Here is an 18,280-nt window from a genome sequence, read left to right as displayed (position 1 = left end):
AGTGAGTAGGTACCTGGGTGATAGCCAACTGTTGTGGGTCGCATCTTGGGGGCACAAGATTAACTTAATTTGCTCGAAATGCTCTGCATAACCAGAAGCTTTCTATATACTATGACAATGATGTCGGCTAGGTTTATACCAGTTGTGGCATGTACTTTGTAGAAATATTGTTATTACCACTTGACAAGTTATCTAGACAAGTTATCTAACCTGTTAACTACAACACACACACACCTGCTCTTATCCCTTTTACAGAAACAGGGCCTGGTTCATATATCGAACCTGAGAATCTCCTACAGGAATGTCCTTTTTGTTTCGTTCTGAGGCATTTGTCCTACCTGTTTCCTTATCCACAATGGTACACCTGCCTTCAAAAGCAGTGATTTCTGTTTCCTAACCATGAGTCAACCCTCCTTAATTTCATCCTCCTCCCACATCTGGAAACCACTTTTCATTCATTACATCCAACACTTTTCCTCTCATTTCTGCCAACCATTCGCATTCTTTACTGCATTTGCCATCCTTCTTATCCAAGTGAGATTTTAATGTCTCACTCTCCTCCCAACTAGAACATTCTTTATGACTTAACTCTGGTTCTAAAACTCTACAATGCTTCTGAAAGTTTATTGTACTAGCCATGTGTTTGTTTTCTGAAGCAGGGCTCCCAAAACCTCTAAACAATAATCACTGATCTGTTGGCTTACCATCGTAGGTAAAATGACAATGGGCAGTTTAGCAGTAACGATGTCTTTTGGTCACTGAGATCCAGAAAGGTGTACCATTACTGTTTCAACCCAGCTCTCCATACTTAATGTACACAACAGAAATAATGAATGGTAATCATAAGATTCTAATGCAGAAAAATACGTAAATACATGTATGTATGCATATATATGCATGTATGTATAATGAAAGGATACAAGTGTATGTATTATTTAATTTACATAAGCATGTACAAAATTATGTATCTGAACAAAATTATACTTGTGCATTGAGTATATCTGTTCATTTGAATATATATGCACATGTATACATACGTATGTATTATTTTAACCACAAATGAGTGGTACTGATCAATAACACTGCACTAGCCAAGGACTCGAACCCATGTTGTACTGGTCCGCCTCATGGTGAGCTAGAACCACAGGACGCTTTAACCCACAGGACCACCCAATCCTACAAAGATGACGCAGCCAGTGGAGCTAGCTGTTTTATCGCCATGCGAGGACCTTCGGAGTCGTGGGAGCTTCTAGGCTAATTTTCATTCTCATCCCTGTTTGGTGTACTAGTCCATGAGCAGCATATATATATTATTGTAGCCACAAACGAGTAGTATTGATCAATAACAACACTGCACTAGCCAAGGACTCGAACCCACGTTATACTTGCCTGCCTCATGGCGAGTTAGAACCACACGACGCCTTAACCCACAGGACCACCCAATCGTACAAAGATGTGCAGCCAGCAGAGCAAGCTGTTTTACCACCATCTGAGGACCTTTGGTGTCATGGAAGCTTCTAGGCTAATTTTCATTCTCATACCTCGAACTAGTGGTACTGATCAATAACAACACTGCACTGAAGGTCCTTGGATGGCGGTAAAACAGCTAGTTCTGCTGGCTGCGCCATCTTTGTAGGATAGGGTGGTCCTGTGGGTTAAGGCGTCATGGATTCGAGACCTTGGCTAGTGCAGTGTTGCTATTGATGTTTATATATGCATATGTATGTACAGGAAGGCCCTGCTTTCTGGCATTTTGCTAATGCAGCGGTTTTCAATTATACCCATTCTTCATTTATTTCGACTTCCTACAGTAAATATATTCACCATTCACTGTAAATTAAGGACAAAAATATTTTAAGGTAAGTAATGTGTGTAATGTATATGCATTTTTTAGGCATAGCTATATTGCTCACTTAATATGATAGTGTAAACATGTTATCAAGCTTTTATATGCATTTGAAAGTGGAAAAAAGGCTAGGTTTCACTTTACAACAATTTTCGCTTTACAGCAGTAGCCTGGAACCTAAACTGTTGTATAAGCAGTGCCCTCTTACATTTATAATTTTTAGATTCAGGTGTATGTAAACATACACTTTAATCTATACATTATAAATGTAAGAATCACACTTGGTTCAGCCCCATAGTTATGACTGACACTTACCACAAATGATAAAAACAAAAAATGTTCCCCTTTTAGGGGGTTTATACAGATTACAACATTGTAAAAAAAAAAAAAATTTAAATTCAGCTTCATTTAACATTTACCTCTTTTTACCTTCTAAAAAACTAAAGGGTATCAAATGAAAAATTTACATAATGTACATTTGTAAGGTTTTAAAGTGTATAGTAAAATTTCTTAGTGGCCCAGAAACATGCGAGATTTAACAGTTTTACCAATAAACAGACTAAGCTTCCTCTTAGAACCCCAACTACTGAGGAGGGCCCCAAATCATGAACTATTTGTTTCTTAATCCTTCATGGGTCATGGTCCTAACATTTGAGGGCTGTGGCATCTATAAATATTTATTTGCATACTGTTCAAACTATTTTGATCCTGAAACCAAAATGCAATTTAAGTTCTCATTTTATTGAATATTTTTGAAAAATCAACTCATGCTATATACTTGTAGTGGGGAGCAGCAGTCATACAAATAATAGTATGTCTGGCTCTAACATTAACATTTAATTTCTGCTAGAACAATAGCTAACAGCAGTGAAGGGCTTCTCTAAATGCTGCTCTGCCTAGAGCTTCTGTACCTCTTAAATCTGCCAATGATAACCCTCCAAAATTAATAAAAATCAGCAAATCAGAGGCAACAAAGTCCACTAAAATAAATTTTTCTCTAAGACACACTCGTGCAGAAAGTTTGATGTTGACCAGATGGAGTATTCTATGGTTATCTTAAGAGTATTCAATTCCATGAATTTTTAACTGTATAATGATACCTACAGTGACTAAAAGTAACATCCTTCCCATGAGATGCAACAGCCATTAATAATGAGGCATTCTCAAGTTATAAATATAAACTTGGAAGGAAAAAAAAAATTGGTAATCACTTAGAGGTACCCCTTCAGGTATACCTAAAAATTATTTTATGTCAAATCTCCCGGCAAAAGCTTTTAACTACGCATTTCTTTCGAGCTTGTAATAACCTGGAAAGTTTGTGATAATACTCCACTCAAACTAGGTTAAAAATGAGCTCAAACTGGTACAGAAACTGGATACAGTATAAGAATTTGTAATTTTCATGTTCATTGCAGATGCAGTCTATATCTACTCTATATTTTTATTTGACCTTGTAAGCTTATCGAGTTCCATTAATGTTTTCCAACATGCTTGGAGCAAATTGACATCTAAAGTCTTCTGGGAAAACAAGCCAAACAAATCTACGCCACTATTTGGGAGCGGCATGGACACAGGAATTCCACAAATCTCTCAAACTTCAGGTGACGCACAAGGAAATCACAAGCAGGCATGCAGCAGACAGCAGACGTATGTATATTTACTCTTTGCTGTCACGTTTCAAACAAGACAACCAAAATTGTACTATGACAACATGCAAACTCTCAGGATAAGTTGGAGGTGCCCCAGAAGGGAAAGGTTAATATACCACACCATCCTAGCCTGCTAACCTCACACCTACACCTCCAAAATGGAGAACAATTCTGGACTTAAAAAAATACCATCCTTCATGATTTATAACACAAACTTACCAATATGACTATAAAGTAAAGCTAAGCTAATGGAGATATTTTGCTGAATTCACTTGTACTGAGAAGTGTGCAAAAACTACACCCAAATCCTGTCCATATGCAATTTGGATGTTACATTATACCTCTTGTCACCATCACATTACATTCTCCTTACATTTGTATATTTATTTATGACTTCTTTGACTGCTATGTCTCTGGGTTGGTAGCCTTTCATTATTATAATCAAAAAGAAGCACTAAGCCACAAGGGCTATACAGCTAGCCTTCCATTATTGGTTCACATTCCTTTCCCCCATCCCTTACTTCATGTCTCTTCAACTTCCCTTAAATTATTTTAATGGTTTGTCTTTTACATCTTTAATGAATTGCAACTGTTCTTGCTATTAAGGACATTTTTTGTCTTAATAATGTTTCTGTTTCTCTTGCATAACAAAGGCTTTTCATGTACGTAGTGTAAAATTTTGCTATTTATTCCTATTTTGCAGTTTCCAGATAAATCTGTCAGATAACTATCAAAAAGCTTTTTAAATAAATAAATGAAGGCTGCCCATACATTATAGAGCTGTGACCTATCCATGCGCATACACAATTCGAGGAAATGAAGAGGTTTGCAGCCAGATCAATCACTGGACTACAGTCTGTCCTCCAAATCCCCTCAAGGGAGGTTCCTTGATGCTGGTGAGGGGCTCTTGATCTAGGGAATTGGATCTGTGCTCCAGTTCCTTGAATTGAGCCTGAATACCTTCCATCCCCCCCCCCACAGGTGCTGTATAATCCTATGGGTTTAGCACTCCATGGTTTTTATTGTAATAGCCAAGCACAGTTCTGTGAATGCACCTCTACATGCAGCTTGGCAAATACAAACAATGCAAAATACCTGCAGAGAAGCCCTCCAATACAGAGGGAGGCAAGAAAGACTGAATATAACCAGGTGTATCTTTGATTTCACAACTACATTATGAACTTGGGAGTGGTCCAGAGGAAAAGGGCAACTAGAGATTAAGGTATTACACCATATGAAGGGTCACACCACACCACCCAGAGGGCATACCAGATACCGCACACATTTCCTGGCAAAACAGTTACCTTGGATATAATATTACATGGAAGCCAGATTGTGGATCTTCACTACTTGGACTCGTACAGCTAAAACACAAGAAAATTAAAAATACATATATAGTATACACTAATTGACCAACTATAAAATATTTATACTGTCCACCCAGGGAAGTACTACCGTCCTGCCAGATGACTGTGAAACAAAAACCTGTAACTGTTTTGCATGATGGTAGGATTGCTGGTTTCTTTTTCTGTCTCATAAACACGCTAAGATAACAGGGATATCTTGCTACTCCTACTTACACTTTGGTCACACTTCACAGACACGCACATGCATATATATATATACATACATCTAGGTTTTTCTCCTTTTTCTAAATAGCTCTTGTTCTTTTTTATTTCTTCTATTGTCCATGGGGAAGTGGAAAAGAATCTTTCCTCCGTAAGCCATGCGTGTCGTATGAGGCGACTAAAATGCCGGGAGCAATGGGCTAGTAACCCCTTCTCCTGTATACAATTACTAAAAAAGAGAAGAAGAAAAACTTTATAAAACTGGGTTGCTTAAATGTGCGTGGATGTAGTGCGGATGACAAGAAACAGATGATTGCTGATGTTATGAATGAAAAGAAGTTGGATGTCCTGGCCCTAAGCGAAACAAAGCTGAAGGGGGTAGGAGAGTTTCAGTGGGGGGAAATAAATGGGATTAAATCTGGAGTATCTGAGAGAGTTAGAGCAAAGGAAGGGGTAGCAGTAATGTTAAATGATCAGTTATGGAAGGAGAAAAGAGAATATGAATGTGTAAATTCAAGAATTATGTGGATTAAAGTCAAGGTTGGATGCGAGAAGTGGGTCATAATAAGCGTGTATGCACCTGGAGAAGAGAGGAATGCAGAGGAGAGAGAGAGATTTTGGGAGATGTTAAGTGAATGTATAGGAGCCTTTGAACCAAGTGAGAGAGTAATTGTGGTAGGGGACTTGAATGCTAAAGTAGGAGAAACTTTTAGAGAGGGTGTGGTAGGTAAGTTTGGGGTGCCAGGTGTAAATGATAATGGGAGCCCTTTGATTGAACTTTGTATAGAAAGGGGTTTAGTTATAGGTAATACATATTTTAAGAAAAAGAGGATAAATAAGTATACACGATATGATGTAGGGCGAAATGACAGTAGTTTGTTGGATTATGTATTGGTAGATAAAAGACTGTTGAGTAGACTTCAGGATGTACATGTTTATAGAGGGGCCACAGATATATCAGATCACTTTCTAGTTGTAGCTACACTGAGAGTAAAAGGTAGATGGGATACAAGGAGAATAGAAGCATCAGGGAAGAGAGAGGTGAAGGTTTATAAACTAAAAGAGGAGGCAGTTAGGGTAAGATATAAACAGCTATTGGAGGATAGATGGGCTAATGAGAGCATAGGCAATGGGGTCGAAGAGGTATGGGGTAGGTTTAAAAATGTAGTGTTAGAGTGTTCAGCAGAAGTTTGTGGTTACAGGAAAGTGGGTGCAGGAGGGAAGAGGAGCGATTGGTGGAATGATGATGTAAAGAGAGTAGTAAGGGAGAAAAAGTTAGCATATGAGAAGTTTTTACAAAGTAGAAGTGATGCAAGGAGGGAAGAGTATATGGAGAAAAAGAGAGAAGTTAAGAGAGTGGTGAAGCAATGTAAAAAGAGAGCAAATGAGAGAGTGGGTGAGATGTTATCAACAAATTTTGTTGAAAATAAGAAAAAGTTTTGGAGTGAGATTAACAAGTTAAGAAAGCCTAGAGAACAAATGGATTTGTCAGTTAAAAATAGGAGAGGAGAGTTATTAAATGGAGAGTTAGAGGTATTGGGAAGATGGAAGGAATATTTTGAGGAATTGTTAAATGTTGATGAAGATAGGGAAGCTGTGATTTCGTGTATAGGGCAAGGAGGAATAACATCTTGTAGGAGTGAGGAAGAGCCAGTTGTGAGTGTGGGGGAAGTTCGTGAGGCAGTAGGCAAAATGAAAGGGGGTAAGGCAGCCGGGATTGATGGGATAAAGATAGAAATGTTAAAAGCAGGTGGGGATATAGTTTTGGAGTGGTTGGTGCAATTATTTAATAAATGTATGGAAGAGGGTAAGGTACCTAGGGATTGGCAGAGAGCATGCATAGTTCCTTTGTATAAAGGCAAAGGGGATAAAAGAGAGTGCAAAAATTATAGGGGGATAAGTCTGTTGAGTGTACCTGGTAAAGTGTATGGTAGAGTTATAATTGAAAGAATTAAGAGTAAGACGGAGAATAGGATAGCAGATGAACAAGGAGGCTTTAGGAAAGGTAGGGGGTGTGTGGACCAGGTGTTTACAGTGAAACATATAAGTGAACAGTATTTAGATAAGGCTAAAGAGGTCTTTGTGGCATTTATGGATTTGGAAAAGGCATATGACAGGGTGGATAGGGGGGCAATGTGGCAGATGTTGCAAGTGTATGGTGTAGGAGGTAGGTTACTGAAAGCAGTGAAGAGTTTTTACGAGGATAGTGAGGCTCAAGTTAGAGTATGTAGGAAAGAAGGAAATTTTTTCCCAGTAAAGGTAGGCCTTAGACAAGGATGTGTGATGTCACCGTGGTTGTTTAATATATTTATAGATGGGGTTGTAAGAGAAGTAAATGCGAGGGTCTTGGCAAGAGGCGTGGAGTTAAAAGACAAAGAATCACACACAAAGTGGGAGTTGTCACAGCTGCTCTTTGCTGATGACACTGTGCTCTTGGGAGATTCTGAAGAGAAGTTGCAGAGATTGGTGGATGAATTTGGTAGGGTGTGTAAAAGAAGAAAATTAAAGGTGAATACAGGAAAGAGTAAGGTTATGAGGATAACAAAAAGATTAGGTGATGAAAGATTGAATATCAGATTGGAGGGAGAGAGTATGGAGGAGGTGAATGTATTCAGATATTTGGGAGTGGACGTGTCAGCGGATGGGTCTATGAAAGATGAGGTGAATCATAGAATTGATGAGGGAAAAAGAGTGAGTGGTGCACTTAGGAGTCTGTGGAGACAAAGAACTTTGTCCTTGGAGGCAAAGAGGGGAATGTATGAGAGTATAGTTTTACCAACGCTCTTATATGGGTGTGAAGCGTGGGTGATGAATGTTGCAGCGAGGAGAAGGCTGGAGGCAGTGGAGATGTCATGTCTGAGGGCAATGTGTGGTGTGAATATAATGCAGAGAATTCGTAGTTTGGAAGTTAGGAGGAGGTGCGGGATTACCAAAACTGTTGTCCAGAGGGCTGAGGAAGGGTTGTTGAGGTGGTTCGGACATGTAGAGAGAATGGAGCGAAACAGAATGACTTCAAGAGTGTATCAGTCTGTAGTGGAAGGAAGGCGGGGTAGGGGTCGGCCTAGGAAGGGTTGGAGGGAGGGGGTAAAGGAGGTTTTGTGTGCGAGGGGCTTGGACTTCCAGCAGGCATGCGTGAGCGTGTTTGATAGGAGTGAATGGAGACAAATGGTTTTTAATACTTGACGTGCTGTTGGAGTGTGAGCAAAGTAACATTTATGAAGGGATTCAGGGAAACCGGCAGGCCGGACTTGAGTCCTGGAGATGGGAAGTACAGTGCCTGCACTCTGAAGGAGGGGTGTTAATGTTGCAGTTTAAAAACTGTAGTGTAAAGCACCCTTCTGGCAAGACAGTGATGGAGTGAATGATGGTGAAAGTTTTTCTTTTTCGGGCCACCCTGCCTTGGTGGGAATCGGCCGGTGTGATAATAAAAAAAAATAATTTGACACTTCTATAATGAAAAATATACTACATAAATAACAATATATATATTACCCTGATATATAGTATAAACTAAATGAAATTTCCAGTATAAACTAAATGAATCAAATTCATCTTTCCATTTTAACTGAAAGTGGTAAACTACACACATTATTTTTTCTTAGTAAATGTGTGTGTAATATTGTCTATAAAATAGTTCACACTTCAGCTGATGCTGAACTGAGATCAATTCTTAATTAATCTAGAAACAAAACCTATCTGTGTAATTTGTATTACACAATATGAAAATGAAGGGTTATTTTTTTAAATACTGAACTGTTTGAAACAAATATGTCAGGTGACAGTCTGAAGCACTGATCACTCTTATCTTGCTCTTAAAGGAATGCTTTATTAACTTGCTGCATACCGTAGCAAAGAGATATAATTGGAAGTGCAAAATAAACCCAGTTTAAAACGAGTGCAGTGGGCACAATACAGAACACTGTATCAACATCCTACCAGAAGATATCAAACTGCTATGACAAGTGTAGAAGTCTTCAAGAGAAAACTGGACAACTATCTTCACCAGTGCCAGATCAACCAGGCTGTGATGGATATGTGGGTCAGCAGGCCACCAGCAGTGACAGTCTGGCTGATCAGGCAAGTGCCAGACGAGCCTGGTAAGTAACACGCAGCAATCAAACTAGGTGTTAATGACTTGCTCTTGTACCCTGTTATTATCTGTGAGCGATTTATCGCAATAAGCACAAGTATTTTTCACCCCCCCTCACCCCCACACTGAAGGTTGTTCTGGGGGTCAACACCCCTACAGCCCGATCCATGACCAGGCATCATGGTGGATCAGGGCCTGATCAACTAGGCTGTTACTGCTGATTACATGCACTCCAACATACAAACCACAGCCTGGGTGAGTCACATTTTTATGAATGAAAAAGTAGGTAAACTAATGAAGCTTTTAATATATATAGGCACAACAACCATCAACCTTTAAGAGACCACAATTTTTTTGCTTTAAGAGAGTTGTTTAAAAAAAATCATAGCAATTACCCCACACTTTCAAGCTACTGGGCCACCCTTAATTTACTGTATGATACATATTTACCAAATAATGTACTTTTAATAAAGAAAATGCTTATCTAATATGAATAATAAGTGAAATTACAGAACGCCACCTGGAAATCTTTACTAACGATTAGCACGAGTGCCTTCCCAAAGCAAAATATCCTGGCGATTTACTGAAACCATGTCAAAAGATATTTTACGACCCAGCTAGGATTTTTCTAGCTTCACTGAACAAAGCTCAACAGTTCTTCCTATGTAATGAAATTCATGATTCTTTCCTCCAAATTACACCAGTTAAGCACATTCCTTCATACCACTTTTATTATTCATTTCTCAGATTTTTTGTTGTTTTTGTAATATTCCTGTATCTTTGCAAGTTCAGCTAAAACAGACAATAGTGGCCCAGTTGCAGAAGTCGAGTGGGGCCAAGTTAGACATGATTTTGTTGGGATTTTTAACCATGAGGGTTAGTCACCCAAGATAACCCAAGAAAGTCGGTGCATCATCGAGGACTGTCTTATTTTCACTGGGGTCCTTCAATCTCGTTCCTCAGGATGCAACCCATACCAGTCAGCTAACACCTACCTACTTGTTAGGTGAACGAAGACAGCAGGTGTAAGGAAACGCGCTCCATGTTTCCACCCAACCGGAGATTGAACCATGGTCATTCAGTGTGTGAAGCAAGAGCAATGCCTACCAGGCCCCAGATTTCTCAAGCTGTTTGCTAATCACCCTCTTCACTCTTTGCTAAGTTATAACAGTGTAATATTTAATTAAATTGCATAAGTTTATACAACATGCACAGATATAGAAATTGGCCTTAGAGGTTTCCCTACTTGGAATTTGCAATTTTTGGCTGCCTCTGATTTCTTTCAGTACACAAGTGTTAAATATTAAAATTACCTAATCTCTCTTAAATCAGTACATCAATATTAAAACTGCCCATATAAAACAAAAAAGTAGGTGATGTGGAGTGAACAGCAGCAGCAGCAGGTGAGGTGGTGTGAACAGCAGCAGCAGGCGAGTGTGAGCAGTAGCAGCAGCAGCAGCAGCAGCAGGTGAGGTGGTGTGAGCAGCAGCAGCAGGTGAGGTGGTGTGAGCAGCAGCAGCAGCAGATGAGGTGGTGTGAGCAGCAGCAGATGAGGTGGTGTGAGCAGCAGCAGATGAGGTGGTGTGAGCAGCAGCAGTAGCAGCAGCAGATGAGGTGGTGTGAGCAGCAGCAGCAGATGAGGTGGTGTGAGCAGCAGCAGCAGCAGTGGTGGTGGTGTGAGCAGCAGCAGCAGATGAGGTGGTGTGAGCAGCAGCAGCAGAGGTAGAGTGAGCAGTAGCAGCATGTGGGGTGGTGTGAGCAGCAGTAGCATGTGGGGGTGGTGTGAGCAGCAGTAGCATGTGGGGGTGGTGTGAGCAGCAGCAGGTGAGTAGCAGCAGCAGAGTGGGGAGGAGTAGTAGCAGCAGCAGAGTGGGGAGGAGTAGTAGCAGCAGCAGAGTGAGGAGCAGCAGCAGCAGCAGCAGAGTGGGGAGGAGTAACAGCAGCAGGTGAATAGGGAGAAGCAGCAGCAGCAGGTGAGGGAGTGGGTAGGAGCAGCAGCAGGTGAGGGAGTGGGTAGGAGCAGCAGCAGGTGAGGGAGTGGGTAGGAGCAGCAGCAGGTGAGGGAGTGGGTAGGAGCAGCAGCAGGTGAGGGAGTGGGTAGGAGCAGCAGCAGGTGAGAGAGTGGGTAGGAGCAGCAACAGGTGAGGGAGTGGGGAGGAGCAGCAACAGGTGAGGGAGTGCAGAGGAGCAGCAGGTGAGGGAGCAGGGAGGAGCAGCAACAGGTGAGGGAGTGGGGATAAGCAGCAGCAAGTGAGGGAGTGGGGATTAGCAGAAGCAAGTGAGGGAATGGGGATTAGCAGCAGCAGCAGGTGAGGGAGTGGGGAGGAGCAGCAGCACGTGAGGGAGTGGGGAGGAGTAGCAGCGCACGAGGGAGTGGGGAGCAGCAGGTGAGGGTGCAAGGAGCAGCATCAGCAGGCGAGGGTGTGAGGAGCAGCATCAGCAAGTGAGGGTATGAGGAGCAGCATCAGCAGATGAAGGTGTGAGGAGCAGCAGCAGATGAGGGTGAGTAGTAGTAGTAGGTGAGGGTGCGATAAGCAGCATCAGCACGTGAGGGTGCAAGGAGCAGCAGCAGCAGGTGGTGATGGCATGAGCAGCAGCAGCAGGTGGTGAGGGCATGAGCAGCAGCAGCAAGTGGTGAGGGCATGAGCAGCAGCAGCAAGTGGTGAGGGCATGAGCAGCAGCAGCAGGTGGTGAGGGCATGAGCAGCAGCAGCAGGTGGTGAGGGCATGAGCAGCAGCAGCAGGTGGTGAGGGCATGAGCAGCAGCAGCAGGTGGTGAGGGCATGAGCAGCAGCAGCAGCAGGTGGTGAGGGCATGAGCAGCAGCAGCAGCAGGTGGTGAGGGCATGAGCAGCAGCAGCAGCAGGTGGTGAGGGCATGAGCAGCAGCAGCAGCAGGTGGTGAGGGCATGAGCAGCAGCAGCAGCAGCAGGTGGTGAGGGCATGAGCAGCAGCAGGTGGTGAGGGCATGAGCAGCAGCAGGTGGTGAGGGCATGAGCAGCAGCAGCAGCAGGTGGTGAGGGCATGAGCAGCAGCAGCAGCAGGTGGTGAGGGCATGAGCAGCAGCAGCAGCAGCAGCAGGTGGTGAGGGCATGAGCAGCAGCAGCAGCAGCAGCAGGTGGTGAGGGCATGAGCAGCAGCAGCAGGTGGTGAGGGCATGAGCAGCAGCAGCAGGTGGTAAGGGCATGAGCAGCAGCAGCAGGTGGTAAGGGCATGAGCAGCAGCAACAGGTGGTGAGGGCATGAGCACCAACAGCATAGGTGGAAATACACAAGTACTCAAAAACGAAAATAGGGAGCTAATTAATTAAGCAACACGTTACCAAAATATTTTGGTACAGATTTATAACTTGCAGCATAACCCGTTGTGATTAATTTTTTTTACTTGCTTTCAGTACAAATTATGGATTTTAGCATTGCAATTCTTGAACTCTGCAGCAAAAGCAGAACAGGAATTCCAAATTTCAAGGTGGGAACTATTGTACTGTGTTTGCATGACATTAGCATAAGAAGCACGGGTGATGGTTCACGATTGCATCTATGACCTGTTGTACATGGAGCTACACAGAGTTTCAGTAAAATTAATGGGAGAAGGTCAAGTAGAACCCACTGGTCTAGTTAACAATGAATGACCCTAATGTAAAAACAATATGTGACAGATTATATGACAAAGCTGAGGTTAAACTAAAACATATAAAGTGCAGCTAATTAACAAATGAGAGATTTGTCAACATATTTGGTTGAAAATACACTCTTAAGAGACAAATGAAGTAAGAACACTAATGGAGAAAATATGGCTTTGTTTGTCAAGAATAAATGTAGCAAGATGCTGGATAAGGTGGTATTTGTTGTTGGGAATACAATTTACAGTGAAGAATTGCTGAATTTATATAATAAAGACAACAGTTCAATGCTTCTTTTCACAATATGGTTTTCTGACAATGTCTCGCGATTACTGCATTTGATGCAGTACTTTTGCACTCCACTTTTAACACCTTTCAATGAAGTCTGCCTTACTTTTATCCTTTTACATTATAATAACCAGTTCATAAGTGGTTTTTAGAGGTAAAAGCTTTATCCCTATTTCAACATCATTCCAAATTCTCTTTCCTCCTACATGTCCTCTTAACCCTTTCACTGTCTAGTGTAGATCTACATCGAGGCCAATGTCACTCGTGTGGATTTAAGTCTAAATCATAGTGCCCTCAAATACTGTATATAGTGCCCTCAGAATACTGTATATAAATATATAAAAAAAAAATCTTGCCTGTTATGTGATCAGAATATACATGTACATATACTATATAAAAAAAAATTCCAGCCTGTTATGTTCCCACCACTGATACACAAATTGAGTGATTTCTCACATCTGTTCCTATAACAGAAGAACACTAACATAGTTTGTTAGGTCATAAAGCTTAGCTTTTTAGCTCTGAAACTGAAGTCGGATGGTATTAAGTGAAGTCAAGAGTTTTCTAGTCATCAGCATCATTTTTGGTCACTTGATAAAATATAACCACGAGTTATTCAACATAATTTAGGTCCATTTTAGGTCAGATTATATCAGGTTAGTGCTTGCCAATAATTTTACTTAATATACATATATGGGAGAACTTTCTGCCAGTAAGAAAAATTTGATTTGACCAATCCATGACTTGGTTACATTGACAAGATTGCTGGCATTCTTCTGAGTATCATAATTTAGTAGGAACCTATATAACTGCTGCAAATACCTGTTCAACTGAACTATCAATTTCTTGTGCACATGAAATAGTTCTTGTTACATGTTTGAAGGCAGAATGAGCTCGAAACCTTGGTGGCCAAGTTTTCAAGTTATGGTACCTATGGGTTGCCACAGAATTTTCGTACAGAATTTTTTATATGCCCTAAACACAAATCATTACCCTTCATCATAAATGTCCATCATAAAAAAGTTTGACAGTTCTAGTGGAAACCATATCTTTACAGTGATGGCCACTGATCCTTTATTTTCAAACCTAACCAAGTAAATTAATATGATAAGTGAACAAGTTTAAACAAGGCAAATATCACAACCTGCAACAAAGTCAATTAACTGAATCAGCACCCATGAAAACCGACGTTGAGTTGCAAAGGCATTGTACACCTGATTTGGATATGCCAGTCTGAACCACAATAGAACTTTACATGAAATATTGTAAAATGTGCGTATCATGCTGAAAATAGGTGCCCGTGGAGTTGTACTATGAAAGTTATAATAGTACTTACCTTCCCCTAGCAGAGTTGTTGTCATTGCCCTCTCGCACCTTGCTTGCCTGAGGCCTGATGTTTTTGGGCTTTTTTGCCCGTTTCTTCTTAGCGACTGCTGCAACTGGAAGAAACATTGGATAGTTACCATCTCCACGACTCCCAAATACCTATACCCACACGTATTTCCATAGCATAAATGGTACTTACTGCGGCGATTCATTTCGGGCTTGGTGCTCATTTTCACTGGCAGGGTCCTCAGTCACCACTGCTCACACCACCAACAGATGCCACTCACAACACTAAGTGAGGCTGGATATGCGCAACTCTCTATACTTCTCTTCTCTTTTACTCAACCTATAATTCCATACTGAAACGAGAATCGAGGAGATAATTTAAGTCGTGAGAGCGACGAGCCGGAAAAAAAAGGAGGCCGAAATTCGAAGATGTCATAAGGTGGGAATTGTTACAGCCGGACACACGCGCGATTATCGATGTAACTTCATAGGAAAAAATGGGGATTATGTGATCAATAATAGGCTTACAGATCTGTCAAGAATATATCAAATAACAACTTCGTTTGCCTTATTTATTGACTGGAGGTGTTTAGAGGTAGTATAAGGAATATTAAAATGATGGAGGGTTGGATCAGCTGTTCACCATAACAAGAGGAGCGGCGGTGGAGGCAGCAGCAATGAGACAATGCAAGATTAACACACTTTACTCCCAATAATGTCAAGTACCCGGTATTCCGCAAGGGTTCCCGGTCTCCGTCAGCATGGTCGACATCACCTCATGCAGAAGCTGCACTTCAGAGAGGTGAGGCTTGAATGATAGCTGAGAAGTGTAGTATAAATTAAGAGCTGCTTCCTCTAGTGTCGTACTCATGGTCATGGCCACCATAGTCCGCACCAACACTTTACTACCTTTTAACTTTATTATTCCGTTTGCGTTTTAATGGGAAGTGTCACTCTTCTTACAGAATTAATTCTTTTTGTTTCAGATATACATGATTGATGGCGTGTGTCTCCTTTTATCACTATTAAAATTGCATTGAACGGATAGCGTCCTTGCTCAGATAAAATGTGAAGCATATATTTTGTCCTCTTGTACCCTTATCATAAAGAAATTGTGATAACATTTATTAGAGACCTTATTGGATAAAGTAATGATACCAGTATAATGTTCGTTAGATGCTAAAAACTGTCAGATAATCATTAGATAAATCGAGGCATGATTATGTTCATGCTCATTAGTGTTTATTAACATTAACCACTTAAGTGTACTTAATAATAGTAATAATAATGATAACACTCATAACGATTATAATTTATACAGGTCCATGATACAATTAATATAGACCTAGCTGACATGATTTCCAGTCTATATATAGAGCCCCTGGTTATGCAGAACATTTTGGGCAACTTAGGTTAGTTTTGCCCCATAAGATGTGACCCAAGACAGACAGTTAGCTAACACCTAGGTACCTACTTACTGCTAAGTTAACAGGAACAACTGGTAAGGAAATATGCTCAACGTTTCCATTAATTCATGCTACCAATGAGTCACAAATACCCTCACAGTTTGGCATTGTTCACTTTAATGCTTTTCAGTCATATACAAAATTTTGTGAAAATTCTGTAAGTTCCTATTAATGTATAAATTGTATACAGTATTACACAAGGGCAGAACTTTTGCGCTGAAGCAAGAACTTCATATACCATAGTAATGTACTGTATTATAGTAACAACGTTTTACAGTTACACAAGATAATATAAATTCTTGTAGTGTTCAAAAATGTTTATTCTAGATACAGTACACCCAACTGAAAACCAAAAAATGCAAAGATGATGATATGCCTGATGGGAGAGCATTAAAGGATCCCCAGTGGAAATAAGAGTAAGAGTGGATTTGTTGGATTATCCTGAGTTACTTACCCTCTGGGTTGATAATCCAGCTAAGATCTTCAATTATTATTTGTATACTCCATCTCTGCCTTTTGTTTTTAAACTTGGACTATTAAATGATGAATATTTATTTTTCTTAACGATCATTATTATTAAATTTCAGTTATATGGAGAAACAAGACAAACTCGCTCTAGACCAAGACAGAGACTGTTTTATCAGCTTCCTCACCGCTTGGCCTTTTCTTTGGCACAGGTGGCTCCTAAATCTGCTCTGGCTGCAGGGTTAGTGCACTATTCTTTTTATAATTTATGTTGTTCCCTTTTTTATAAACTTAATTTCTTTTATATACAGTATATTTTATAATCTATTAATGAATTTGTTTACAAAAAATGTGTGTAACCATGTCATATGATTTAATATGTCAACAAGAAACAACTGTTATATTAATATGTAATTTCACTACAGTGACTGGAAATTAAATTCCAAGTTCTTGCATGATCTCTGTATCTCATTATCAAGAAATAAACAGTAGGGCCATACTTATTCGGCAGGTTAAGTTCCAGGCTACTGCCGGAAAGCAGACTTCGCCGGAAAGCAGAAGTCCATTTTTTCCATTTATAAATGCATATAAATGCCAGATAACAAGTTTAACATATATTAAGTTAGCAATAGAACTAGGCATTAAAAAGGTGAGTTTCATTTGTGTGAAGTAAAGTTGGGAAGTATGGGTAGCCAGGAAGGGCAGCCCTCCCAACCCCACCCACACATAATGTAAACAAACCAGATGAATGCATCTGGTTTTCATCACAAGTCCTACAAATTGCCTGGCTACCACAAGTGCTATGAGTTGCCCGGCTACCACAAGTCCTACAAGTCGCCTGGCTACCACAAGTCCTACAAGTCCCCTGGCTACCACATCTCATATATTTTTTTTTTTTTCCTCAACAAGTCAGCTGTCTCCCACCGAGGCAGGGTGACCCAAAGAGAAAGAAAATCCCCAAAAAGACAATACTTTCATCATCATTCAACACTTTCACCTCACTCACACATAATCACTGTTTTTGCAGAGGTGCCCAGAATACGACAGTTTAGAAGTATATACGTATAAAAATACACAATACTATATCTCTCCAAACTGCCAATATCCCAAACTCTTCCTTTAGAGTGCAGGCATTGTACTTCCCATTTCCAGGACTCGAGTCCGGTTATATAAAATAACCGGTTTCCCTGAATCCCTTCACTAAATATTACCCTGCTCGCACTCCAACAAATCGTCGGGTTCCAAATGTCATTTGTCTCCATTCACGCCCATCTAACACGCTCAAGCACGCTTGCTGGAAGTCCAAACCCCTCGCAGACAACACATCCTTTACCCCTTCCCTCCAACCTTTTTGAGGACGACCCCTACCTCGCCTTCCTTCCCCTACAGATTTATATGCTCTCCATGTCATTCTACTTTGATCCATTCTCTCTAAATGACCAAACCACCTCAACAAACCCTCTTCAGCCCTCTGACTAATACTTTTATTAACTCCACACCTTCTCCTAATTTCCACACTCCGAATTATCTGCATAATATTTACACCACACATTACCCTTAGACAGGACATCTCCACTGCCTCCAACCGCCTCCTCGCTGCAGCATTTACAACCCAAGCTTCACACCCATATAAGAGTGTTGGTACTACTATACTTTCATACATTCCCTTCTTTGCCTCCATAGACAACATTTTTTGCCTCCACATATACCTCAATGCACCACTCACCTTTTTTTCCTTCATCAATTCTATGATTGACCTCATCCTTCATAAATCCATCCGCTGACACGTCAACTCCCAAATATCTGAAAACATTCACTTCTTCCATGCTCCTCCTCCCCAATTTGATATCAAATTTTTCTTTATCTAAATCATTTGATACTCTCATCACCTTACTCTTTTTCTGTGTTCACTTTCAACTTTCTATCTTTACACACATCCCAAATTCGTCCACTAACC

General features: G+C 40.8%; 1 protein-coding gene and 1 long non-coding RNA gene across 3 annotated transcripts in view; one reads left to right on the top strand and one right to left on the bottom strand.

The window, feature by feature from the left end:
- Positions 1 to 14,742, bottom strand: part of LOC138853729 (uncharacterized) — a 74,648-nt gene extending 59,906 nt beyond the window's left edge. Inside the window, exons 1-2 of the long non-coding RNA XR_011392884.1 lie at positions 14,586 to 14,742; positions 14,397 to 14,499 (exon numbers count right to left, since the gene is read on the bottom strand). This is a non-coding gene — a long non-coding RNA (uncharacterized lncRNA). The remainder of the gene's footprint in view (positions 1 to 14,396; positions 14,500 to 14,585) is intronic.
- A 160-nt stretch (positions 14,743 to 14,902) lies between these two features.
- The window catches only part of LOC128692998 (uncharacterized), a 48,438-nt gene continuing 45,060 nt past the window's right edge, over positions 14,903 to 18,280 (top strand). For both annotated transcript variants that reach the window (XR_008407658.2, XM_053782434.2), the window contains exons 1-2: positions 14,903 to 15,194; positions 16,446 to 16,564. Coding sequence is in view for 1 of the 2 variants with exons in the window: in XM_053782434.2 (XP_053638409.2) it covers positions 15,108 to 15,194; positions 16,446 to 16,564 (206 nt within the window). In the remaining variant the exon portion in view is untranslated. The remainder of the gene's footprint in view (positions 15,195 to 16,445; positions 16,565 to 18,280) is intronic.

Source organism: Cherax quadricarinatus, chromosome 38, assembly GCF_038502225.1.
Source record: "Cherax quadricarinatus isolate ZL_2023a chromosome 38, ASM3850222v1, whole genome shotgun sequence".
Taxonomy (NCBI): domain Eukaryota; kingdom Metazoa; phylum Arthropoda; class Malacostraca; order Decapoda; family Parastacidae; genus Cherax; species Cherax quadricarinatus.
Note: the sequence above shows the minus strand (reverse complement) of the source record. Positions and strands in the feature narration are given on the sequence as shown.